Source organism: Haliotis cracherodii, unplaced genomic scaffold, assembly GCF_022045235.1.
Source record: "Haliotis cracherodii isolate W230 unplaced genomic scaffold, xgHalCrac1.p SCAF_6, whole genome shotgun sequence".
Lineage (NCBI taxonomy): Eukaryota > Metazoa > Mollusca > Gastropoda > Lepetellida > Haliotidae > Haliotis > Haliotis cracherodii.
In genome coordinates this window covers 28261859-28287561 of record NW_027266319.1, presented here as the reverse complement: position 1 = coordinate 28287561, position 25703 = coordinate 28261859, and the positions used below count along the sequence as shown (strand labels likewise).

The 25703-nt window shown below is 39.3% G+C and overlaps 1 protein-coding gene across 3 annotated transcripts; it reads right to left on the bottom strand.

Annotated features, from left to right (window-relative positions):
- Nucleotides 1–6651: 6651 nt before the first annotated feature.
- On the bottom strand, nt 6652–22496 carry LOC139445920 (uncharacterized). 3 transcript variants are annotated; one of them, XM_071227175.1, is made up of 2 exons: nt 22410–22496; nt 6652–8147 (listed from the first exon to the last, which is right to left on the bottom strand). In XM_071227175.1, exons 1-2 carry the CDS (start codon nt 22494–22496, stop codon nt 7302–7304), a joined length of 933 nt encoding a protein of 310 aa, XP_071083276.1. In that variant the 3' UTR covers nt 6652–7301. The 3 variants fall into 3 exon arrangements, 1 of the variants encoding a protein (XP_071083276.1); XR_011651894.1 differs by lacking the exon at nt 22410–22496 and adding an exon at nt 11329–11411 and having other exon boundaries at nt 8062–8147; XR_011651893.1 differs by lacking the exon at nt 6652–8147 and adding an exon at nt 15714–15798 and having other exon boundaries at nt 22410–22451.
- Between the last annotated feature and the right edge of the window lie 3207 nt (nt 22497–25703).

Genomic DNA, 25703 nt, shown 5'->3' with positions numbered 1-25703 from the left:
TCACTCTACGGTTAAACCTACAGGTAACGTAACTCTACACTGAAAACACACCCTATGTGTATGACTCATATCAACAATCTGCAAGTCATTCAGAACAGCAGACAGCTTGTGAGCATCAAGTAGTTTTTAACGGGGTAATAGTCAGCGCACAAAGACAGTGCATTACAAACTGACACGTTGTGTATCATCAATTGACACTTGAGCTGAAGACACTGGGGGACGGTTACACGTCAGTGGGCCCTCACCAACTGAAATATTTGCATAAGTGGCGAAGGATTAAGAATAGACTGTTCCCCAGCGCTATGACTATGGTGCGCCTATGTTAAGGTATTGGAGTTAAGATTTTCATATTGATCTGATCATGACAGGATACAAGTGCTGGTCAAAAGGTTCTAAATCTGACTAACTTTCAAATATGGGCCATAACAAAATGAAATAGTCAATGCAGTACATTGTTTGAGTAGTTCATTGCAAGTGTATTTGGTCTGTTGAGGCCCTGTGTATATTAGTGACAGCCAGTTGAACGTGATAGGGGTCCAAATTGACGGAGAAATGGAAAATGACGAGTACTGTGCAATCATCAAGTTTTTATCCTTAGAGAAAAGTACTCCCAAAGAAAATTATGACAAGAGTAATGGCCCTTACTACTCCACTGTTAAACGTTGGGCAGCTATGAGTTGGAGAACAAGCGTTGATGATGACCCTAGATCTGGACGTCAACGAAGATTCAGTCAAGGAGATTGAAAAACTTATACTGTCAGATGGACGTCTTACCATTGCTGAACTTCAGGAAGACACAGGTCTAAGCCATGGATCCACTGAAATTATCATTGAACATGAACACTTACAGATGAATAAGATATCTGCTCGTTTGGTGCCAAAGTTTCTAAATTTTGATATTAAGGAAAAACGAACTGACATTGCTGGAGAAATGTCAGAGCTAATTGAGGAGGATTTCGTCAAATTCAAAGAGATGAGTAATGGGTGACGAAACATGGGTCTACCACTATGATCCCGAGTCAAACGTCAAACCATGGAATGGCACAATTCCACTTCTCCGGCACCAAAGGAATTCAAGTCTTCAAGATCAGTGAAGAACGCTATGGCGACTGTATTCTAGGATACAAAGGGTGTGATCCTTGTTGATTATGTAGAAAGTCAAAAGACGATTACTGATGTATACAATGCTGATTTGCTTCATCGCCTGAGAGATTCTATCAAAGAAACGCGGCGAGGAAGGTTGGACCCTGGAGTTCTACTATTTCATGACAATGCTTCTTCTCACACCCCTCGACATGCAAGGGTGCTGTGCGACAATGTTTGTTGGAAGAGCTTCCCCAACCTACCTGCTCGCCAGACCTAGCACCAAGTGAGTACCACCTGTTTCCTAAACTGAAAGAACACCTTCGTGGAAAGCGTTATGGCGACAACAATGACCTCAAAGCTGCCGTGAATGGTTTTTTTCGGGTGGCTTCAGAAAACTTCTTCCTGACTGAAATTTAAAAGCTTCACCAGCGATATGAACAGTGTATCGAAGGGCAGGGAGATAACGTTGAAAAATAAAATTAAAAACACTTTCACAATTGTTTGTATTATTTCAAATAATTTAACTTAGCCATACTCACGTAAATAATGAAAACAGACTAGGCGCCCTCGGATCGTCTTATAGAATATTCAGCTTTATTGGGACATATTATTCTGCAGTAAATGCTATAAAGTTCCTTGTGCTCAGAGAGACGATTTACGTCCTTTGCATAGTGTGTTCGCTCGACTACAGCCTCTGTGCATTGACTCAAAACAGACAGTGAATTGATTGCACGTTAAAAGTGGTCTACTTCGTAATAAGAGTTAGGGACCCTTATGGTGGTACCATCTTAGTTGTCGTCCTGGCCACCGTGGTCCATTGCATCAAGGCCGTCCTGAGACGCAGGAATGTGGTGATTGTTCTGGTCCAACCTGCCATCTGAGTCGCATCTGTCAGTTCCACAACATCTACTAGCATGTTTCTCAGATGAAGGTGTGTGTGTGCGCGCGCTAATACTAAATCTTGACTAATGCCGGTGATATGGTAGTTATAATTGATCGGTTGCTAATCAGGATTGTTACATCATGTCGCAGGATTCTCTTTAGAAATTCAGGACATTGTTCCCTTGTATGGACACAAACCTGGCCCTTCAGTGTGACGGGCGAACGCTTTAACCACAAGGCTACTAAATAAATCTTCCTATATATATCTCGATTGGCTGAGAGCAAATATTGCCATAACTTTTACGTAGTTAATATGTTCTTTTTGTTTTATTACAGAGGCTGATTAAGCCGTTCATATCGAGGGCAACCACAGCACCGATTTAGAGATATTTCTATTTTTATCATATGCCTATAAATTCTTTGACCGTGACATAAATTTGTTTCAGATACACACGGCCAGCAAGGACTTAATATTAATCCTATCCAGAACTGATTATCTTAAACAATGTAATGTATCATATAATGTGAATATGATGCACCGTTTTGAGCAATGCAATTAAAAAGAATGCATTTTCACTTAATTTTGTCTGTTTAGCTCAAGTGGTTGTTGTCCCTGTATACTCACCTCCAAAAGAACGCGAACCATAGAAAGATATGTACGTTTAGGAGAGATGTTTCCAATGTGTATAGCTTAATGACAAAACTAACACTCAGTCAAGTGTTACCACAGTATGTCATTATTCACATCACGCTAATCCTGCACGAGACAAATGGTGCATCTCGAGTCATGAATATATGACGTCATGCGATCTGTGATGCGTTCATGAGCGTCAGATTAAACAACATACCAGTATGTTCGTTTGTTCATCGAATCAGTCTAATAACTCTTGAATGTGAGTAATTCTTCATATATTAACCAACATATATGGTATTCGCAATTTTTTGTCGTGAGTATATATCATAAAACATAATCGAACATGGGATTTGGGGAGCTTGAGGTCGGAGGTCAAATTCGAAATTTGGATTGCATATAATCATATCTGCTGTGGAGAGGGCGATCAGATCTAATGGGTTTAATGGTTGGTGTGATGAGGTGGTGGCGCAGTAGATCCTATAAAGAGGTCGGGGGTGAAATTCGAATTTTGCCAAGGTAAAGGTCCCCGACTGGGTTTCGCTTGAAAGATGAAATGTTGCCCCTCACTTTGTGCAATGATGTTTTCCCAATAGTATTGACCTGTGGCTCTGCCATGGACAATATGGAGCGCAGTTAGGCCAGTCATTGTGATACTACCCCCATACCATTATGGAACCACCCCTAAAACGTCTATGCTGTACGAAGTTAACGTTTCGTCAGAAAACATGACATTAGCCCAGCATCTATTATCCCAGTGCTGACGTTCCCTACACCACTGACGCCTCTGATTCAAATGACTTGCAGTAAGTTTGGGGATGGCGCGTAGACGTCGTGCACGCAAAGGAGATCTGTGCAGACAAAATCTCACCGTCTGTACAAGTACTCTCACTCTAGGTTACAACCGGTACCTTATCTGAGTGTCAGCTTGCAACCGATTTCTTAATGCCATCGTTCGGACTAATCTGTCATGGGCTGTGGCTGTGTGAGTGACAATGGTAAATCTAGCATACCATCCTTTGCATGTGATGTCCAAGGTCATGTGCTTAATGATTTGTCACAATGTTGTGTTAGAGAGCTTGCTTTCTTTGGAAATCGCTTACATTCATTGAAAGTGTATTTCCTGTAGTTTCACCTCAAAACTAAATGTCCCATACATTTTAGCATATTTATATATGAAATAGTACTTATAATATTGATCTGGATCTTTTTATCAAATGTCATCTTCAGCTTGCCCCAGAAATGAATCATGCTCTGAGAGCTGTAAAACGACGATCAAACATGACAACTTGTAATTGTCTGCCTGTTGAAACATGGATAATGTAAAAAAAAGTTAAAAACCGTGCTTCAATGTGATATCGTACGCTTTTTTGGAGATGGGAAAATATAGAGAAAACACGCTGTTTGTTAATAATGGCTATTTTTACGTACGATTCTACACGTACTAAATGATCAGTGGTACTTCTGTTTTTTTACGAAACCACTTTGGATATGTGTAATGAGGTTGTTGGTTTCCAAGTACCATATAAATCGATTATTTACAACCCGTTCCATGGTTTTACAAAAGCAGCTAGTCAATGATATTAGTCTCTAATTTGATGAATTGCTATGATCCCGTCCAGGCCTAGGTATAGGGACTACAATGACATCATGCCATGATGAAGGAAAATTCCCAGAAGTCTAAGTCTGACCAAATATTTCTAAGAGTGTCTCAAGACATGACTGAGGCCAAAACTTAAGGAGCTGATAGTGAATGTTATCATCACCTGTCGCAGTATAATGAGCTTGGTCGAAGGCAGTGTGTATCTTATGGAGTGAATTATTCGAAGTAATCTTACTATTTTCTTTTCCTCTTGTTTGTGTATTTCTGATACTCATTTCTGATGTGTTGATTAAGAATGTTTGGTAAGTGTTTCGCCGAACTTGTTTGCGATAACAGATTTGTTTGTTAGTACACGGTCACCTGGAGGTGAATGCTAGATTTAGAACCTTTTAGAATCTTTAGAATCATATTCCACACCTTGGACATATGTGTTTAGAATTAATCTTGATGCTTTTTTTTATTGACTCACGTTTTATCTGCTTAAACTTATGCCGTGCTTTAGCATTTCTAATTATAATATTTTTCAAATTATGAATAAAGGGTTCCCCAGGAAATATTTTTCAGCCCTAGCAGATCTAAAGCAGAACACGCCCCAGTAGCAGCATGTAAATATGTATTGAAACCATCGTTGAAAATATGTAAGTTATTCAGTGATTCTGGGACACATGTGCCAAGTAAGTCGTACTGCAACAGCTTGGACATTGGTAACAAGGGACACATTCTGTCTCACTATGATGGAGGATCGTTCAGTGGCATTAGCACCTAGAGGAGAAATTAAATGATATAAACTGTACTAACGGAAATGTATTTGTCTGCTTGAGAAAGATGTATTTCTCTTGAAGACAGATTGATGATGGTTTACAACCTTCTACCAATAATGGATTCCATTAAAATTGGTCCTCAGACCTCTGCAATTCTACTGAATTAGGGAGTTATTATTACTTTTCCCCGCCTGTAGCGACTTGCTTCTGATGCCCGCAATGAAGATGAGGGGAGACATCCATGTCTTCAATGAACTTGAGTGTATTAAAAAGATGCACAGGGTCACGTAAACCCTTTGATACTCGATCAGGAGATGATCTTCTTGGTGAATCAGTCTGAGATAATGATGATGAGGGTGAGAAATAACTGAAGAGTATGACATACCTGCTATTGGTAGAGATGCTGCAAGACTGGGCACACTTGAAAAGTCGAAGTGGATTTGGAAGATATTCTTCCATGTAAATGTTACAATATCCTGTTTTGATGGATTTTGTGTGATCAGACTGTGAAAGAGAGTGAGTGAGTATGATTTCACGCCACGTTTAGCAATTTTCCAGGAATATCACGGCGGGGGACACCAGAAATGGGGGTCACACAATGTACCCATGTCGGGAATCGAATCCTGGACGAGCGAACGCTTTAACCACGAGGCTACCCGACCGCCCCTCTGTGAAAAAGAAAGTAAGTAGGGATTTGTTTTCACATATTCTCCATTTCACAAAGATGTTAGACATCCGTTACACATTGACTTTGTCTCACATCAGAGAGCCAATGGTCCCTTCTCTGCTGGTGCCTGTTCTCTATCACTGTTCAGGGACTTGTGCAGTGAAACTGAAACTTCAGTATTCACGAGGTATTTTGTGTCAAGAAGAGTAGACTCTTTTTACACATCACCACCAATGCTATAAATTGTTTTTGATGTTGCAAATTGATTTGATTTCAGCAGTTCACCATCACGTTAAGATACCACCAAAAATCCGCTCCAGCTATCTGAAGATCTGTTGTAGGTATTGTCCTCATCAGAGGGCAAACACTCATCAAATGCTCGTTTGTGTGGTATCATGAAGACAACGGTCCATACCAGTGGATTTCCAACTGGTAGCACCAAGCATACGTGGATGGTATCTTCAAGCAGAATAACTAAAAATGAATCAATCCACCAGTTTGGCCAATGAGCCACAGCTTTCTGAGCATACGACAGGCAACCAGTACCCTCGTCGGCAGCTTCAACACATCGGTGGCAGGTCGTGTGATTCTTGCAAGACTTGGCACACTTGTAAAATCGAAGTGAATTTGGAATATATTCTTCCACGTCAGTGTTACAATATGAAACTTCAGTATTCATGGGATATATTTTGGCAAGCGGACTAGCAAATTGCCTCGTTTTACGCTCTTTTACCACCACTGAAGCCATAAATACACGTGAAGATATCACCAAAAATCCACTCCAACTATATGCAGATCTGTTGTAGGTATTGTGCTCGTCAGAGGTCAAACACTTATCCAAAATTAATGCTCGTTTGTGTGGTATGATGAAGACAATGGTCCACACCAGTGGATATCCAAATGGTAGCATCAAGGCAAATTAAACAAAAAAACATTTTCCAAAATCAAGTGGTGTTTTATTAGCAAACATGACCAACACCTGAAGTGAAAAGATTATTTAGATATATAATTTTGTGGAAATACAATACAAGACAATTGATAGGGTCGGGCCCATCCTAGCACCCGTCTAGGCAACGTTAAAGTCAAAGTAGTGGGTGCCACCGGTGGGGAAGGATATATTCATCTTCTTGCACTTTTAAAAACAACAAAAAACTATTTAACAGTGATTCAGTGAATGACGCCGCTTTAAGCAATACTCCAGCAATATCAAGGCGGATGACACCAGAAATGGGCTTCAAACATTGCACCCATGTCGGAATCGAACCCGGGTCCTCGGCGCGACTGGCGAACGCTTTAACCACTAGGCTACAAGACCACCCAACAGTGATTCAGGCACACATGCGCACGATATAGTCGGAATGGTAGTATGGATTTCTTATGATGATGGAAAGGATTTTGTCGCTTTTTAATGTAATCAAGACAAGATGCTGCGACCATACTATTCATGTTGCATTGTTACTCATTAGATCTCTTCTGTTCTGGTAACTATAAAATATCAACGTAGAAACTTCAGATCAAAACGATCAAATTACCAATTTTGATACCTTGAATAAACTTGCTCCCAAATGCAGATACATATCCTGAATATGTTACATAGCCATGCTCTGAATTTCACGCATATCACACATATGTCGTGAACATCTCATTTGAGGTTTGTATGTTGTGATGTGGTTAAATGGTCTCATCACCCGAAACTTGTCCACCCTGCCTTGCCCTGTATTTTCTCAGACGATAAACCTGAAACGATACTAGATGTGAATGCAAAATGTGTAAAAATACCACAATCAAGAAAACCAGGGCAACATATCCACAGGTTCGTCCAAAGTACTTCCATTCAAGAAAGCCTGAGTATATAACACTGTTATTGATATACCAGTGGACCAAGTTGAAGATTATATAGATCATGAAATAAAGGACAGGCCAAATGACGCAAAACCAACGTTTTCCACGTATGGTAATGACGGCATCAACAAGGACAAATAACGTATTCACAGCGTGTACGTTGATGTTGTGGAATGCTGTGCAGTAAACGTCGCTGGAACAAATTCCGGCAAAATATACCACGGTCACGATTGGCGCAAATACAAAGACGACACTTGAAAATATTTGCGAAAGGTAGAGAAGTCCAAAGTGGCACATTGTAACAGTATTTGCGCCTTCAGTTTTAGGTGTCTGTCTTCTGCTTCTTTCCACTTGGTATGATGTGACATTTTCACCATCCGGAATGTAAGCTTGACTCGAAAATGATGAAAGTGGTATCATTGTCTGGCGTCTCGACTGTGGACTGTTTCTCCTGAGACTCTCGACCAGGTTCACGGAGCTGATGATGGATGAGATGAAGAAATGGATCAGAACCATAATATAGGACCATGTTGTTAGGTACGCCCCTGTATTGTACGGGAGCTCAGGCCCAGTATACCACAATACGAGACCCATCACAGTGTAGCCAAATGACATCAAATGGAACAGGAACTGCCACACATGTATAATCCATCCCCGACAACACCTGCAACATTCCTGCAACAGAGTATTTGAATATCTTATTAATCATATAATAATTGTACACATACTTTTATACTAGTTTACGACTATGTGAGTCAGATCTTACCCTGATTTTAGCAATGTTCCACAAATATCACGCCAGGGGTCACTAGAAAGGGGTTTCATGCATTGTACCTCTGTGGAGAGTCGAGACTGTGCTTTGGTTTGACGAGTCAACGTTTTCAACTAACGATATAACGTCAACGCCATTCTTCGATATCCCACGACATAGATTCCATTGGGCACAAAAGGCAACATTGGGATGAGATGTATATGAATGGATTACTGATAATCAGGCTACCCCCCTAAAGTTCATAATCCCAATTCTGACAGCAAATGAATATAAAAGTGACAAACAACTTCTGAAAGCTGACTCCACTGTACATTTCTAACAATACCATGAGAGTGTGTTTATGGATCACTATCAAACAGTGATGATAAAGTGTTCGTTTTCATCATCAAACGTTTATGTAACATCTGAGATATAGCATAAAAAAGTAAAATATTTTATGACGATTATAGAATTGTGTCCATTTCATGAGGTAAGGATACATAAGTTGCCTCCCTTCGGCTATAATCCAACTATTGTGAACTTGTTTGTACAAGTTGAGGAACATTGATGACTAACTCCAACTACCCACGACGATCCGGGTTAAAATAGGTCTTCTGCAACACATGCTTGCCGTAAGAGGCGACTAATGGAATCGGATGGTCAGGTTCGGTGACTTGGTTGATGCATGTTATCGTATCCCAATTGCGTGGGTCGATGCTCATGATGTCAATCTAGATTGTCTGGTCAAGACTCGATTACTTACAGACCGCCGCCATACAGTTGGGATATTTCTGAGTGCGGCGTTAAAGACCAACTGTGTTTGTGAAGTACGAAGCTACAACTCTGAGTTTCATCAAACGCTCAGTAGTATTTATTACTTGCCCGTGAAGAGATCTCACATTTGATTAACATTTAATTAACATTCAGCCGTACATATATTACACATTGTTTAATACCAAAGCGCGTGTTAATGTTCTGTGGGAACAAGTTTCCCGAACAAATATTGAAAACTCTGAACATCCCTGGGCTTATTCAAAGACATTGCGTCTGGAGATGATAGAGATTGCGTATAAGGAAACTTATGCACACTTGATGACCCAAACCACCCTGCTGCTAGGCTGACGTCGCAAGGTCGGAGGTTCACACGAAAGTCTAACCAGCGCCTTAAATCGTTTACACTTCAATGAACCCATCTAAACTGACGTTCAATTCTTATAATTGCATACCTTGTAGTTTACTGGTCTCGCTAAATAATATCGTATCAATGTTTGCTTAAATTTGAAGTCCTCAATGTTATTTTGTCGGAATTTCCCGGCTCTCGGTCACATACGTTTCCCCAGTCATTATCTAGAAATATGTCAACATAATTTCCTTATCTGAACAAATTTACAAACAATATCATTATGTGCCCCTTCATTCCTCATGAGGGGCGGTCGGATAGCCTAGTGGTTAAGCGGTCGCTCGTCACGCCGAAGACCCGAGTTAGATTTCCAACATGGGTTCAATGTGTGAAGCCCATTTCTGGTGTCACCCGCCGCGATATTGCTGGAATATTGCTAAAAGCGGCGTAAAACCATACTCACTCACTCATTCCTTATGTGCCGCAGCTTCTCGGCCTAGAATGCACGGAGAAGGTCGGCCAACTCAGAAACAGGAATAGTACTTCCATCTACAGATATTTTCTCGTCTCCGATGACTAATCGGTAAAACAGGTAGGCAAGCTTTTGGGGTTTTTTTTAGAGTGTTTTTTTAAGTTTGTTTTCTTACCTTTTCATGTTTTATGGTTTCTCAAAATCTTAGAATTTTTTCCCGATACTATAGTGAATCAGGTTTTTAATTTGGTATTCATCAGGAGCAGTCGCTTTGATCTGTGTCAGTGGCCACATCTGAGCAGGGTACCACATTGTTTTCATTGGTGCTTGCATTTCCGAAAACAAGGCATCAAAGTTAATAATGCTAAAAAAATCAATTTCGTTCACCTCAGTAATTTTACAGAATTCATTTTCTTTACTTACGTTTTTAGTTTTGAAAGATAGCCATTCTATATATAAATCACCGTAAAGACAAAATAATGAATCCATTTTGTCTCATTTAGCATCTAGACGACATTTAACACCAGACTGAACCAAAGCATTTATTTATTTTTAAGTTAGATGAAATGTTATAAGACAAGGCAAAAATACTAAAAAAAATATAATTAATTATATTCCTGATAAATGCTGATTAAAAAGAAATAAAAAGGTTCTAGTGACGTGTTTGAACTATTGTTTTGTATTATGCTCTGGGTCGCGTAGATGTCTACCTATATTCACACACGACATTGAAATTCGAAAGAAAGTTTTAAACGGCAAATAACAAATAAAACACTAAACTCTCCCCCTTGTAGTATTCTATATTTATCAAATGTGCCGTGTAAGCCACAGAAGAATAATGTGGCGAGACATTGCCTCCCCCCACTCCTCTCTCACCTCGCAAATCGAACATACTTCTTAAACGTATCAGCAGCAGAATCTCTGTACACAGCAGACGTAATTCAATATTAACATATGCTTTTGAGGTTCAACAAAATGTGTAATTGCGCTATGGTGTCACTAGATTATCTGGTCCATCGCTTGTGTGAGTGCAAGCCTTCGTCGCAATGCATGAGTGCTGCTGTGCGGCGTCAGGCAACAGAACCCCTGTCCTTAAACTTGGCCCACGCATGGTGTGTAATCAACACAATATTATCAACGCAATAATACGCAAGGCTGAAGTTTATAGAACCTACACCTACACCGAAACGTCGCTCCTAGTTGTAATAAAGAAGTTGTTCATCCATCACTTGCTTGATAACGGTGTTAGAACCTACACCGAAACGTTGCCCCTAATTGCTCCATGGTGTATAATCAACACAATATTATCAACGCAATAAAAGGCAAGGCTGCAGTTTATAGAACCTACACCTTCACCAAATTGTCGCTCCTAGCTGTAATACATAACTTGTTCATCCATATATCTTATCCTTTCTTAATCCTACGATAGGTAGTCAGAAATCCTGTTCGCAGTACAATGCCTTCTTTTATCATTATCATCTAATATGGATGTGGAAGACACTATCTAACTTACCAATCTAGAACATATTGAAGATCCGTAAGTCGTTCTTCTGTCGAAGTCCTCCATTGATTAATTTCACGCTGAGGTCAATGCAATGAATATCAAATTGTGTAAGGGTATCCTTGTGAAGTGCTGATGGTGATTTTCAGTGATTGGACAGTTACACATGGCGTAGCAAAGTCAGTATATATTTTTACTGAATAAAATCCATTTGATTCCTTAGTTCAACCTCAGGCACTTTGGTCACTTGGAATCTGTTACAGACAGGAGTAAAAACCCGTTCCGGTTTCCTTCACTGTACAGTTAAATCTGAAGGTAACGTAACTCTACACTGAAAACAAACCCTGTGTGTATGACTCACATCAACTATACCCAGGTCATTCAAAACAGCAGACGGCAGCAGGTACTTTTTGACGGGGTAATTGTCAGCGCACAAAGGCATTTCGATACTTACACGTCGTGTGTCATCACGTAACACTTCAGCTTTAGACACCGTGAGACGGTTTACAGGCCAGTGGGCCCTCGCCAACTGAAATATTTGTATCCTAAGTGGTGAAGGATTAAAAATAGACTGTTATGTGTGACACGTTACGATATTACACGCTTGATGTGGTACACTTATTTGGTGTTTGCCATTCTCGAACTGAAACGTTATGCATTTCGAAACCGGATATATATATATATGTATATATTATAAACGAAGGTAGGCAAGAAAGTGTGACGACGAGGAGCAATTCTTTTCCAGGCTTGAGCACAATGGTATCGTAATTCTGTATCCGCAATAGCATTCATTTTAGTCGAGGTGGAACTGCTGTTGTGTTCGATAACTGTGTCATTTCCAGAGGTTTGTGGTTGCTGTCAATTGTGAACTTTCATTCATATACATAGATATGGAAGCGCTCACATCCAAATAACACTGCGAGGGGTTCTCGTTCTATGTTGGCATATCTCTATTCAGTAGGTGCTAAAACATTGTAAGCAAATGCGCCTGGCTTGTTTCCCTGTACTTAAGCAGTTCCAAAACGTTGATGCGTCAATTTGCTGGAATGTTTCTTTTTTGGGTCTGAACTAATTAAGTCTTTGATTCTTAATTCGAGCTTGCTTGTGTGACTCGGTTAGTGAAAACTCTATATCTTTCTTTAGCATTCCTCTAAGTATAGCTGTACGATTAGAGAGATTTGGGATGCATGAATTGTGCCATATACGTGACTATCCCCGGGAACATGCACTTCTGTGATGTTGTTTGGATCTGACATACATTTGATGGCTTAGACCTTCTTTGGTGATGTATGTGCCCCTTCTTTGTCAAATATCATGCCGAAAACTTCAATCACTCAATTGTTTTATGGAGCACTTTTGTCTGTTGAATACTAGACCATATCTGCTTGATGTTGTGGAAGTTTTTGTCAGGTTCTTTCTCAGTCATCATAACATGGATGCTGCTGAAAGACAACTTGAGCCATTACCAGAGCAAATGGCATGTGGAGAAAACAGTACCCTCTTTATGGTGTGTTGAAAGAGTGAGCCAGGAACGTTCTTCATCATGTTTCACAGACCAGAATCCGTTCTTTGCATACATTTTGCTAAAGTATTCTGAACCACAAGATTCTGAAGGTCAATACTTCCAGATTTGACGTTATATGAAGACTTCTTAGGATGCCTTTGTAAAGATACTTCGGGTCAAGGCAAATCCTGATCAATACGTTAGTACATCCATAAAATGCCAGACTGCTGTTCAACTCACCTCAACTTGGCTCTGCAACTTTTCTGATAACTTTTTGTTCTTATTTGTCTAGTTCTGACTTCAGTTCCCTACGAAGATGTATTGTACATTTCTGAGGTGCATGTATGACTGGTTGGACGTTTGTGTCTCGTGTGATATGATAATAACCTGGGAAATTACCGATTTTATCGAACTGATCTGGATATCTGATTTTAAGTCGTGTTTTACTTGACTTTCAGTGGTGCTTCCTCCTTTACGGTACAATGTGGGGTTACTAATCCCATTAAGGTAGAGCTCGAATGGAATCCTCAATCCAGCTTCAATCATGAATACACTAAATGGTGATACAGCTAAATTGTTCTATCGTTGTTCCAGTGTATGCCTTGAGAATAATATTAGTCCTACGAACTCAATCGGTAATGTGTTTTCCGTTTCGACCAATGCAACTCGGGTACATGTTACGGAACATGTGCATAGGGACTGGTCCAACCCGGATTATTCACCATATTGCTGGCCAGTCAAATGTCCATTCACATTAACCAAATCAGTTCGCCTGTCATGTGTGATACTTCCCCACACTATGACACTAGCGCACTACCGCCCCACACCGTCCATGGACGTCGCAACAATGTTTACTGCCATCTGTCAACGGAGGCAAAACCAAACCGTCCTTGGTTTTTTCAAGCCCACCTTATTCTTTGCCGGCTATGAAAAGCTGATGGTAAAATTCCTGTTATTCTACGGAATACTCTTTTGATAACTGGAGCAGATTTTATTTTAAAGTGCAAATAATGTAATTAGACGATCTTGTCTTAGGTGTTTTTCAGGACTACCACGCCCAGGTCTCATTGTAACCCCACCAGGTTGGGGGTACTTGTCCCATAGTCGAGAAATTACACATTTTGATTAGCCAAAACATCCGGGAGTTTTTGATATTGACATGATATGATATCCCCCTCTATCGTACCCACAATCTGCCATTTCGCCTGTTATTGGAGACTGTCTCGGAGGTATTTTAAGCGTGTGCTTAGCTCAATTGCATAAGTGATTGTGAGTTGCATTAGTGATTGTGAGTTACCTTATTAGCGTACACGCTTTGGCTTCTGTGTGCACGTACATGGTGCAATTCCCTTGTGATCAGATGTTGTGTTCAGATGAAACGCCAAATGTACACTCAGCGAGAGCTACATTCAAATCATTAGTTACCCTACTTATATGTAGATTGGTTATTCTCTAGCGTTGATGATTTATATATGTCAACGCTGGAGATAAACCAGTCTCCATGGAAACAGATTCCATTTTGCGTAAAAGGCAAACCACCGGTTAAAAATACGTGAATTGACCACTGAAAATAAGCGATGGCACAGGCTGTTCGCGTAAATGGTAAGCATGTCCTGCCCTACCGGTAGGACTCGTCATTCACACACTTTGCATGACAAAGTAATTATTGATTGCCTGACGCCGCACAGCAGCACTCCTGCCACGCGACGGCCTGAAAACATACCAGACAAACCAGAAAACCAAGTGATAGACCAGAGTCCCCAGGTTCCTTCAAATGACAGACCCTCTCAAACTGCCCAAATTCAGGTAAGGTTGTGTGCTCATTTTGAGAACGTGAATACTTTCTCAACATGTCAATCTTATCAGCAAAAACCAGGCGCAATTAGATGGAATTGGTAGTGAGCGTCTTGTACTTAGGACAAAAATAATTTGTTTCAGTAAATTAACTGGAGAAAATAGTTCCAGGGTACTGCAGCTTATATGGATGTGTAGTCAGCAGTTTAAATGTCAACAAAGACAGTCGCTAAATAAAAGTTGCTATCGGCACTGAAGTTCAAATATTTTCTGCACAGATACTGATGGCTAAAACGTGACGCGATAATCTAATGATTTGAATAAAATATGATGCAATCATAAGAAGACACATCCATGTCAAAGTTCAGCTCAATCAGTACAGCTATTTCAAAGGAGAATGTAAGGGCATTGTCAAAACAATATCAAAATTTAAATCATTGCAAAAAAACGGAACATACGTGTTGAAACCAACAACAAACAAAGCAATTAGCAAATTTCATACAAATTTATACACCAGCACTACTGCCATTATAAGTTTCAGAATTCAGTATGTCTGTGAAAAATTGTTTGATAGGCATTACTTAGAAGTTGACGGATGACAAGGTAGACACAATTTTATGGATAACAACTTCTTTAATATTGTACGCTTTTTACAGTATTAAGAAGGTGTTATCCATAAAATTGTGTCTACCTTGTCTGTGAAAAGGTCATTGTGAGGTCAAAATGTGAAAAGGCACACAAAGAACGGAACATATATGTTGATCCCCCGGAACACAAATGTTGATCACCTTTCCCAATTATACATGTACCAAATGTAATTACACTCGGAACACAAATGACTGAGTAATTGCTATAAATACGCTACCTCAGATCCAGTTCTCGTCATTGGTGGAAACAAGCATCATGAAGTTTTAGCTTCATTAGTCCAGCGGTTTGTTATTGAATTGAGAACATAAAATACTGAGTGATGGACATAAAAGGAAATTGTTCGCTGTTGATGATGTTGATGTACAAAGAAAAATAACATTTAATTTAACGGTCCTCCTTGGGCGGGCCCCAACGTAGATTTGAACCGTGTGTCACTGCAAACTGACACGTGCAGTCGCACGTACTTTGTCTAGCCTCTGGTGAAGTCCATACTTTGTCGAGTGCCCGTTTCATTTCGTTTGTTTACTTGAGGGCCACTAGTAACAACAATGTAAAACTATTTTAAAAACAATACTGAATAAAACGCACACACGCACACTTTGTGTACGAATAGATGATAGGCAATGTGGTTCAAACAGGAGAGAAGTTGATCCCTAAAATTGCACGTTGTCATCACACCACCGTCTCTATGTTGGCAACTTTTACATCATAAGTACATTATATGGCTTTGATTTTGAAAAACCAAACCAATAAAAGCTATACAGAAATTGATGGTAATTGTTTTTTAGTCATATTCATTATGTAAACTGTGTACGTAATACATAAAGAAAATACTATTTTGAGAAAGAATTACATTTGTTTTTACCCATGCATAATTATGCTACCATATGCATGACATTCACTCATATTCTTAACAAAGAGAAATTACATTCGCTAATCAACAGGGCTTATGTTTCCAAGAAAGGAGTTCTGAAATATGTTTTTATCACAAGTTTTAATGGGAGTGGTAAATGTGTTAAAATAGAAAGTAACTGAACTTAGAAATAGTCAGATATGTTAGTTGATGGATTTCTCGATTTACAATATCTTTATTAAATGGGCGAAGAGAGTATTTACACAAGTCGTAGGTATCCCCTGGGGTACTAATTATGGCCCTCCCCTAGCTGATTGGATTCTCTTTCCATGCGTGTCAAACAATGGACACAGCGCCAAACAGTTCAACCTCAGTCCAGATATATCGATGAACTCATTTCTTTAAACAATGACTGGATAAATAAGTATCCTCAGATCATCGATCCACCTCAATTGGAAAGCAAGGAAACAACTGAGAAACCCGAGTCAGTGTCCTCTTTAGTTCTGTGCTAAGAAAGGATGGCAACCTCTGCACAGCTGTAAGACAAAAGGGATGATTTCGATTTCCCAATTGTGAACCCTTGGTGTCGAACACACCATCAACCCCAGCTCATAGCGTCTACTTTTCTCAGTTGCGAAGGCAGTTAACAGCATGTACAGATTGTTATTCAGATTCCATGTCGAAACACATTTTACATAACGCTTTTCAATCAAGGTTTGACCATCACCTCCACAAGTCATTCTAGATTTTTTATGGTAGACAGTCAGAGGAATTTAGGAAATGTGACACGTTTCTTGTCAATATGAAGCGCAATTCTACCTTATACTATGACCTTTACAGGGATTTGTCACGCCTCTTTACTCACTGGCTCTTAATGTTATGGATAGGGTGATCATGCTTGACGTGTTCACTGACAACAGTAACCGGGGTTTACAGAGGAGGATTTTCGTTGATTGAGGGATCGTATACACATAAATGTGTCACGTAAGTTATCAGAAACATTCTGACAATCTGCGTACTGTTATTTGTTTACCATGTTTTCCAATGTAACAAAGAGAATTAGTCAGAAATGCACATAACTACTGTCATCGTTGTGCGTGATTTAGCGTCAGGCATGGCGTCACACTGGACGGAAACTTTTACGGCTTCTGTTGAATTTAGCACATCATTGTAATGTATATGTGTGTATTTCCATAATTAGTGCACTCTTCCCATGAATATTCTCAAACGCGTGATCGAGCCAATGTATGCAACAATTAGACGAAGGTACCTCTTAAAATGCTACACATTGTAAAATCTGAATTTTGCTTTGTTTACATTCAGCAAGTACAGTTTTCCGAGAGCAGTTTTCGTTTCCATGCCTAATTCATTTCGCATGATTTCATCCAGATAATTTGCATTGGTGACAAAGACCAGTTTCGAAAATGTATCAGGAATTCAGGGACGCATGTATAGCAGCTGAGTTTGAAATATACCTGATCGCATAGGCGTCTCATAACCGGCATTTTGTAAACACAATCCAATACGGCGGAACGAACACTTCGGCGTTTGTGTATGCATATTTTCCAAAACATTCTAAACGATTCTAGGCTTATCAGCGACGTTTCAGAATTAGCATTAGTGATTTGATACCCGCGTGATCGCTCATATGCTATTTTTCTACTTTAATTATTCGGGTAAAGGGGGCACGGGTGGCCCAGTCGTCTAAGGCGCCGCGATTGGCTGTGCACAGTTTCGTCCCTTATAAAACATTAAAGCAAGGTCCACTGAAATTAAGAATGGACTTCATCTATTACAATCATCTCATCATGTCAAAGCAAACTGGATGTAGACAGGGCAATATCAATACAATCATCATTATAGAAATTGAAAATTAGTATAGATATGTTGTTTTTAATTTATAAGATGAAAAGTTGTAGTTGGTATAAGTACCGATAAATATACATATTTAATCTAATATATAGGCTCTTCTATGTGTGAACAAAATATAATTTTCAAATATTCAAAATCATTAAAATGCTCTATTACTATCTATTATTTGTCATAATTGTAATGAAATCAAGGTGGTAAACAGCCAGCATTCATTCATAAATTCATTTTTATATACCATGCACCAATCAATTCTTACAAATGTTATATGCAGTTGATGACATAATTTTCAGTGCCTGTTTCTTTCAAAATATCTTGAAAGAAATGTTCACATATCTCAGTTGAATACCTGATAAATACCTGTGTTCACAACATTCGGTGGCGAAATTTAATGTGTTCTTTGCCTGAGGCCTTCACATTCCGCGCATCGCCAAGCCGCTGTACTGAACCGCATGCATAAAGTCTGTTTGGCGCTTACACAACACAGATATGGGTACCTATACAATGAAACTATACTTCAATTCTAAAAGTATGATATTAAGACACAAAGTGCAACACTTGAAGTACCGATTGTCACGTAACAATGCGACCTGGAATGAACGATCACCTGATTCCGCAGCCTCGTTTTGAATCAAGTGGGTTACTATTACAATATAAACAGTCGTGGTCATCCCTGTTGTATCACTGAATCACGGAACATGTATTCCACGACATGACAATCGACAGATCATTGTTTAGGCGGAAAGATATACTGTCCATACACCAGCGTGGCCGTTGCCGACGTAAAGGCTATACTGGTTATCTGGTCTATAGTGTGATGGTAACATGTACCACGTTTCGAGCATACCATACGCGTCATTTTAAGGTTGGCCGTCCGGATCAGCGCCCCTAAGTGAAGGGAAGACAAATCGAAAAAGATCGCCCATTCGTCCGCCTTTATTTGTTTTTTTATCATTTGATCAGTAATTTCTCAGAAAGACGCACCAGCGGTGGTACATGATAAAAATTATAATATAAATTCATAATGTAACAAAGATATCAATATCAAGATAACAGGAGAATTTTGCAAATGCACAAAGGGATCAAATGTTAAAATGAAATAGGGGGCACGGGTGGCCCAGTCGTCTAAGGCGCCGCGATTCGCTGTGCAGAGTTGCGCCCCTGGACACGCCAGAAACCTATGATTGTGGGTTCGAATCCCAGTTCACCCAGAATATGTTTCTAGGTTTGTCAGCACCATACCCGTGCTCGTGGGTTTCACCGAAGTGGTAAACGTCTAAGACCTGCATCACTTCTGGCTTTCCTCACACATTAAGCTGACACGCCGCGATATAACTGGTTTAAACGCGGCGTTAAACCCAACTCACTCACTCACTAAAATGAAATATGACAGAAATAAAGTGACAGGAATCTCATACACGTTTTCTAAAGATGGTATTTATGAATTTGGACAAGTTTTAAGCTGGATAAACATTTTTCTTCAATTCATACACATTAGGCCATTCAGAGAGATTTTTAGGTATATACATAGGCCACCACTAAATAAATTACGCAAATCTTTCTCTCTTGGGATATCAGACAAGCGTCCAGTTTCAACTGGTGTTGTCCATGGAAGTTTTTTTAGAGATGCCAGCGTAGTTATGAGTGATAAATGTATAAATAACATTTATTAATTTTGGAGTTTGATTATATGTAACCATTTAATGCCAGAGTAGAATAACACATTTGTACGTTTTGATACAGAAGGGTTCCCTTCCGAGCTCCCCATAAATCATATAGTTTGGTGTTGCATTTCTGCCAGTTTAAGAAGTTTTAAAAGAAATTTTTCGATTAGTTTAATGTTTTCAAATGCCCAAATTTCACTGTAGTACATTAGGATCGGGGAATCAAAGTGTCAAATGTAGATATTAAAAACAATCCAAAGGAAAATTAATATTACGTGCTTTTTTTAGTAATGAGAGCTTTTGTTGTATTTCTACTAACATTTTGATGGCTTATACAAATCTCCCGTTTCTGTGAAACTTCAATCGACAATTTGTATAGTTTGATTGCCAAAAGTGAATGAGTATTTCAGATTGCTGTTTCGAACAGGCCCGGTTCCAAAAACTATTATTTTGGTTTTGGACAAGTTTCCATCGTGAACAATAACTGTGAAAATTGTTTGGTGATTGTTGTAGGTCTGCAGGGTCTTCACTGAATAAGACAGCATCATCTGCATATAACAAAACAATAAACTGCAGGCAAAATATCAGATTGTTGTCGCTTTAGTAATCTAAATTAACACCTTTACTTCCTCGTTTCAGAAGAAGGGATCAATATAAAAAAATTAAAAGTGAAAACAAAAGTGGCGGGAGATTTTCGCCTTGTCTCACTCCAATGTTTCATGGGAAGAATGAGGATATTTGATTGTGTAGCATAACAGTGGATTTTATGTTATTGTACATGTTCTTTTCTAAGTTAAGAAATTTACCATATTTACCATAATTTAGCAGCTTATACCATAGACCAGCCCTCCCAACAGTGTCGAACAATTTTGTAAAACCAATAACGACGCAAGAAGAGTTTAGGGTTTGCTTGTATTACGTTTTCCCTCATTGCATGTAGACCAAATACCTTGTCACTTGTGGAGAATCCTGCTTGGGTTGGAGTTAAAATGTTATTTATTTTTACAAACTCAGTGTGCCTCGCATTTAGGATACTTGGGAAGAATTTTGGGAAACTGCTGAGAATTGTTATTGGTCTATATGAGTTCGGATCTAGGTGTCCTCCCTTTTTCTTAATATATCGGTTTGATTATTCCCTTCAGCCAGCAATCTGGTTCAAATTGAGAACGAAGTATCAAGCTAAAGTTAGGAGTAGTATTAAATGTATTGTAGCCTCGAAAAAATAATCATTTTAAACTAAATCTAATCCAGTAGCTTTGTTTCTTTTAAGGTTCTTAATGCGGAAAGGACTTCTTCACCTGATATTACCTTATTTAAAATATCTGTGTCGTATTGTTGATCTACACCATCGTCAGGTATCGCATCTTTATTTTGGGAATCATTAAGGTCTTTATAAAATTCAAAGAACGTTTCAATATCAGGAGTATTTTTTCGGATTTGGTCATATCGCATTTATTTAGTAGCTTCCAATATTCTTTTGGTGAGTATTTCTTAAGGTCCCGAAACTGTTTACTTGTTTCATTTTGATATTTTGTCCATACATTTCTTATAAGCTCTTAACATTTGCTGATAGTTCTTTCTTTTTGAAAGGGTGTTACGTAACTTGTATATTTTGTTTTAGCTTTATGAAATTCATTTTCGCATTTTCCTGCACTCATTATTGAACCATGGTTTATGTTTTTTTCTTATTATTCTGTTTGGGACGATTCGCCCAAATGCTCCTGGCGCCATAAGTTATGAGTCTAGCATCCACCAGCAGGTGCGTTATGTCAGAAGCTAGGTCGTTCACCCATGTATCTGGGTCAGCGTCGCTTTCGCGAGTACACTGTGTACGCTCTGTGAGGCGTGAAATATTTGAAATATTAATATTATGTTAATGGAGTTCCTATTTTTTTCATGCCGTAACGGTTTGCCTGTACTGATGTTATCTTCCAATGGATTTACCCCGAGTAGACACCACCATTGGTGATGTTTCTTAGGAATTTTAAAACAAAATGAACAGGACAGTGAACAACTGAATATAATGGTGAGTAATCACTATTTTTAAAATCAGCATAAAGCGGTAAAAATAATGGTGATGAAATAAGATAATCCACTACAGATTTGGTTTTACATGTTGCATTGCCTGTTGCTTAGTCCGAGCCAACTCAATCATTGCAGATAAAGAGATTTAAATTTCTGCACAGTTCTATTAATTCAAACCCCAAATTGTTGGCCCTATCTTCATCTTGTTTGCACCTCTGATGTGGTAGGCATGTTGGTCTAAAATATTCAATGGGTTAAAATCATTTTCCATTTCTGGTAGATCAACCAATTTGTCAACCATCAAAAGTTAAAGGTAATCACACATAGTATTGGTTCTGGCATTAAAATCCCCCATGAGGCAAACATAACTACCAAGTGACAAATGTTGTTATAGGGATTTTTCAATCTCATTATATTAAATTATATGTTGTTGAGAAATAATCGCTACCGCGCATGCGCAACAAGGCTAACAACCAGGTGCTGATTACAAGGTAAACTAGTACTATTTCATTGAGACAGAGCCCAATACACACCAATGATATGTTCCATATGGCCTCTAATGTCCACTTCATGTTTAAATGTTTAAAATTTATAATAAATATATTTAATAGACAACACGTCCAACCTATGAGAGGTAATCAGAAACCGCTAGTCACACATCAGCAGACTTCTCCACAGTACATATGCCCCTTTTAGTATTATTCAACATGGATGAAGAAGACACTATTAGACTTACCAGTCTTGAAAATATTGAAGTTCCGAAAGTATTTAAGCCCTTGGGGTCCTCCAATGCTGCATTACATGGTAGGGCCATTGCAGTCATTTTCAGGAATGTCTACATGAAATGGTGACGTGTGTTTTCATTGATTTGCCAATGACATCACGTGATGTCTGAGTCATCATGCATTGTTGCACAATTGAGTTGATAAATGTACTAGTTAATTAGTGGAGAACACGAAACTCGCCGAAGTATTTTAATGGCATTTATTAATCTTTTACATCGACGGTACATGTTTCGGCATATATTCACCTGAAACGTGTTTATACAGTAACATCAATAACATGATACAAAATATATAGTTTTAATTATATTTACTGCAATATTCTGCATACTTATTGATTACCTAAAACATAGGTGATTTGGATCTGTTAGTTTTATCAGTGAATTCAATTTGACCTAGTATGGCGACAGTGGAATCAATTTGAATCAAAACTTCCTTGGTTCGACTTAAGCTACTTATGCTGACTTTACAAACTGTCGAAGGCAGGAGTTACAAGCGCGCCGGGGTTTCAATTCAGTTTAGCGCGATTGAATCTGCAGGTAACCGTACTCTTCATTGAAAACCCAGTAATTTGTATCTCCTGATTCATATCAATATACCCAAAGTCATTCGGAGAAGCAGACGCTCTCCGATTGACTTTCGCTGGTTGGTTGGTTGGTATGTTGTTTAACACCGCACCGCACACCGCAATATTGAAGCGGTGGTCTGTAAATAATCAAGTCTTGATACATCTTGATACATCTTGCACCTTTTTGTTGCATCTTGATACCTCTTTCCACATCTTGCTGCATCTTGATACCTCCTGCTACACCTCCCTACCTCCAGCTACCTCATGCTACATCCTGATACCTCCTGCTACATCTCCCTACCTCCAGCTACCTCATGCTACATCTTGATACATCTTGCACCTTCTTGTTGCATCTTGAAACCTCTTTCCATACCTTGCTGCATCTTGATACCTCCTGCTACACCTCCAGCTACCTCATGCTACATCTCGATACATCTTGCACCTTTTTGTTGCATCTTGATACCTCTTTCCACATCTTGCTACATCTTGATACCTCCTGCTACATCTCCCTACCTCCAGCTACCTCATGCTACATCTTGATACATTTTGCACCTTCTTGTTGGATCTTGATACCTCTTTCCACATCTTGCAGCATCTTGATGTGTTGCTACCTTTTGCTAAATATAGCCATCTCCTGTGATACCTTGTTTGTTTGTTTTGTTGTTTAACGCTGCACTCTGCAATATTCCAGCTGCATAACGGTGGTCTGTAAATAATCGAGTCTGGGCCAGACAATCCAGTGATTAATATCATGAGCATCGATCCACGCAATCCAACCAAGTCAGCGAGGCTGACCTGCCGATCTCATAAGTCGCCTTTTACAACAAGCATAGTCACCTTTTACGGCAAACATGGGTTGCATAAGACCTATTCTACCCCGGAATCTTCACGGGTCCCGTTTGACTGTCAAGCAACAATAGTACTAGGCAATAGATAATAGTTGAATAGTCAACTCACGTCGACTGTGCTTTTCAAACCTTACACAAAATAAAAGCGACAAAACCCTTTCCATATTTTTAAGATATCTCTGCCAAGCACTTGGTGAAGGATTAAGAATATACTATCATTAATGACACGTAATCATTATGTTATCCTTAATGTGGTATATGTATATGGTGTGTGACATTCTCCAACTGAGAATTAAGCATTGTGTCACCATACTAATCAGTAAGAATTTGTTTATCTTTTCCAACCCTTGTAACATATTTCATTCTGTACGTATGTTTGTATCAATTCGAGATCAAAGGCGCGGCGTTTGGCGAGATTGCATCAACTTGCTACAAACACCAACCTGAAACACATGGTGCTCTTTGTGACTGGTGATGTATCCCATAATTAGTATTGTTCGTGCTCACTAATAAATGGAGCTGTTAGACTAATGATGACATCTGAACATGATTACAGAATGAACATCAATATCTGGCGGGACGGATTTCTTCCGTTGACTTTTATTTCTAACATCCTGAAATAAACGATCAAAACGATATGCCTTAATTGTTCCATGACGTGGATGAAATAACTGATCCGCTGCTAATTGGTAGAGAGCATGCCCACACACATAACGTGAACTCTCATCATCGACTGAATGTCGTATTGAATCGTAGACTATTATATTCATTATGTGCTATGATGAATAGATAAACCACTAAACTCGACTCGTGAAGTTCACGTAATAATTTTCAAACAAACAATCCTGATATTGCAACACGCCAGTTTCACATCACACACATTCAAGTACACACTAGTCTTCTCATGTGTCCGCAACAGCCGCTAACCGCATAGGCCACGGACACCTAAACGAGTCTCCTGGTGGTAATGAAGGCCGGGAATCAACCAAGCGCTAACGGTGAAGTGACACCAATACACAGGATATTCAAAGTCCTTTTACACGCGCTTCAGTGACTTTTCCCTCGCACTTCCGATACACAGCAATTCGAGTTGCGTAGTGGACGCAGAAACCTCCCAGCAGACATCCTCAATATGGCAGGAAAGCCCAAAGAGACGGGCCGTTGACGTTAACGACTTTTGTGAAACCCAAGAGCACAGGTATGGGTTGTTGGAGGCAGGCCACGGTTCGTTATAATTGTAGGTTCAAATCTGGAATGGACTCGGACCTTGGATCATTGGATGCAATTAAAGATACAACTCTTCATTGACATGTCTCAGACCACTTAGTCAGCCACGCCCTTCTATACCCTACTATAAGGGTAACGCTACTTTTCAGGGCATTATCATTTGCAGAAGCCCGAGGTCTTCCATTAACTGCCCGACGATAACATGCTAATTCTATCCATTTTAGCTATAATTATGTTTAATGCTAACAAACAAAGACGCCTGTTATATGATTTATAACCGAAACAAAATATACATAAAGAATTTATTTTTGTACAATTATCTGTTTTCATACAATAATTATTGCTGTTATATTTACAGTTTGAGCAAGCCATTTCGGCACAATGTGGATCTTCTCAGTATTGTCATTGTTTCATTTATCATTAAAACGCAGGTCTTTGGTTGGACAGAGGGTAGGTGGGTAGCTTGGTAGTTAAAGCTTTCATTCATCACGCCGAAGACCCGGGCTCGATTCCCCACATTGGGACAATGTGTGAGGCCCATTTCAGGTGTCCCCCGTCGTGATATTGAGGGAATATTACTAAACACGGCTTAAAACCATACTCAC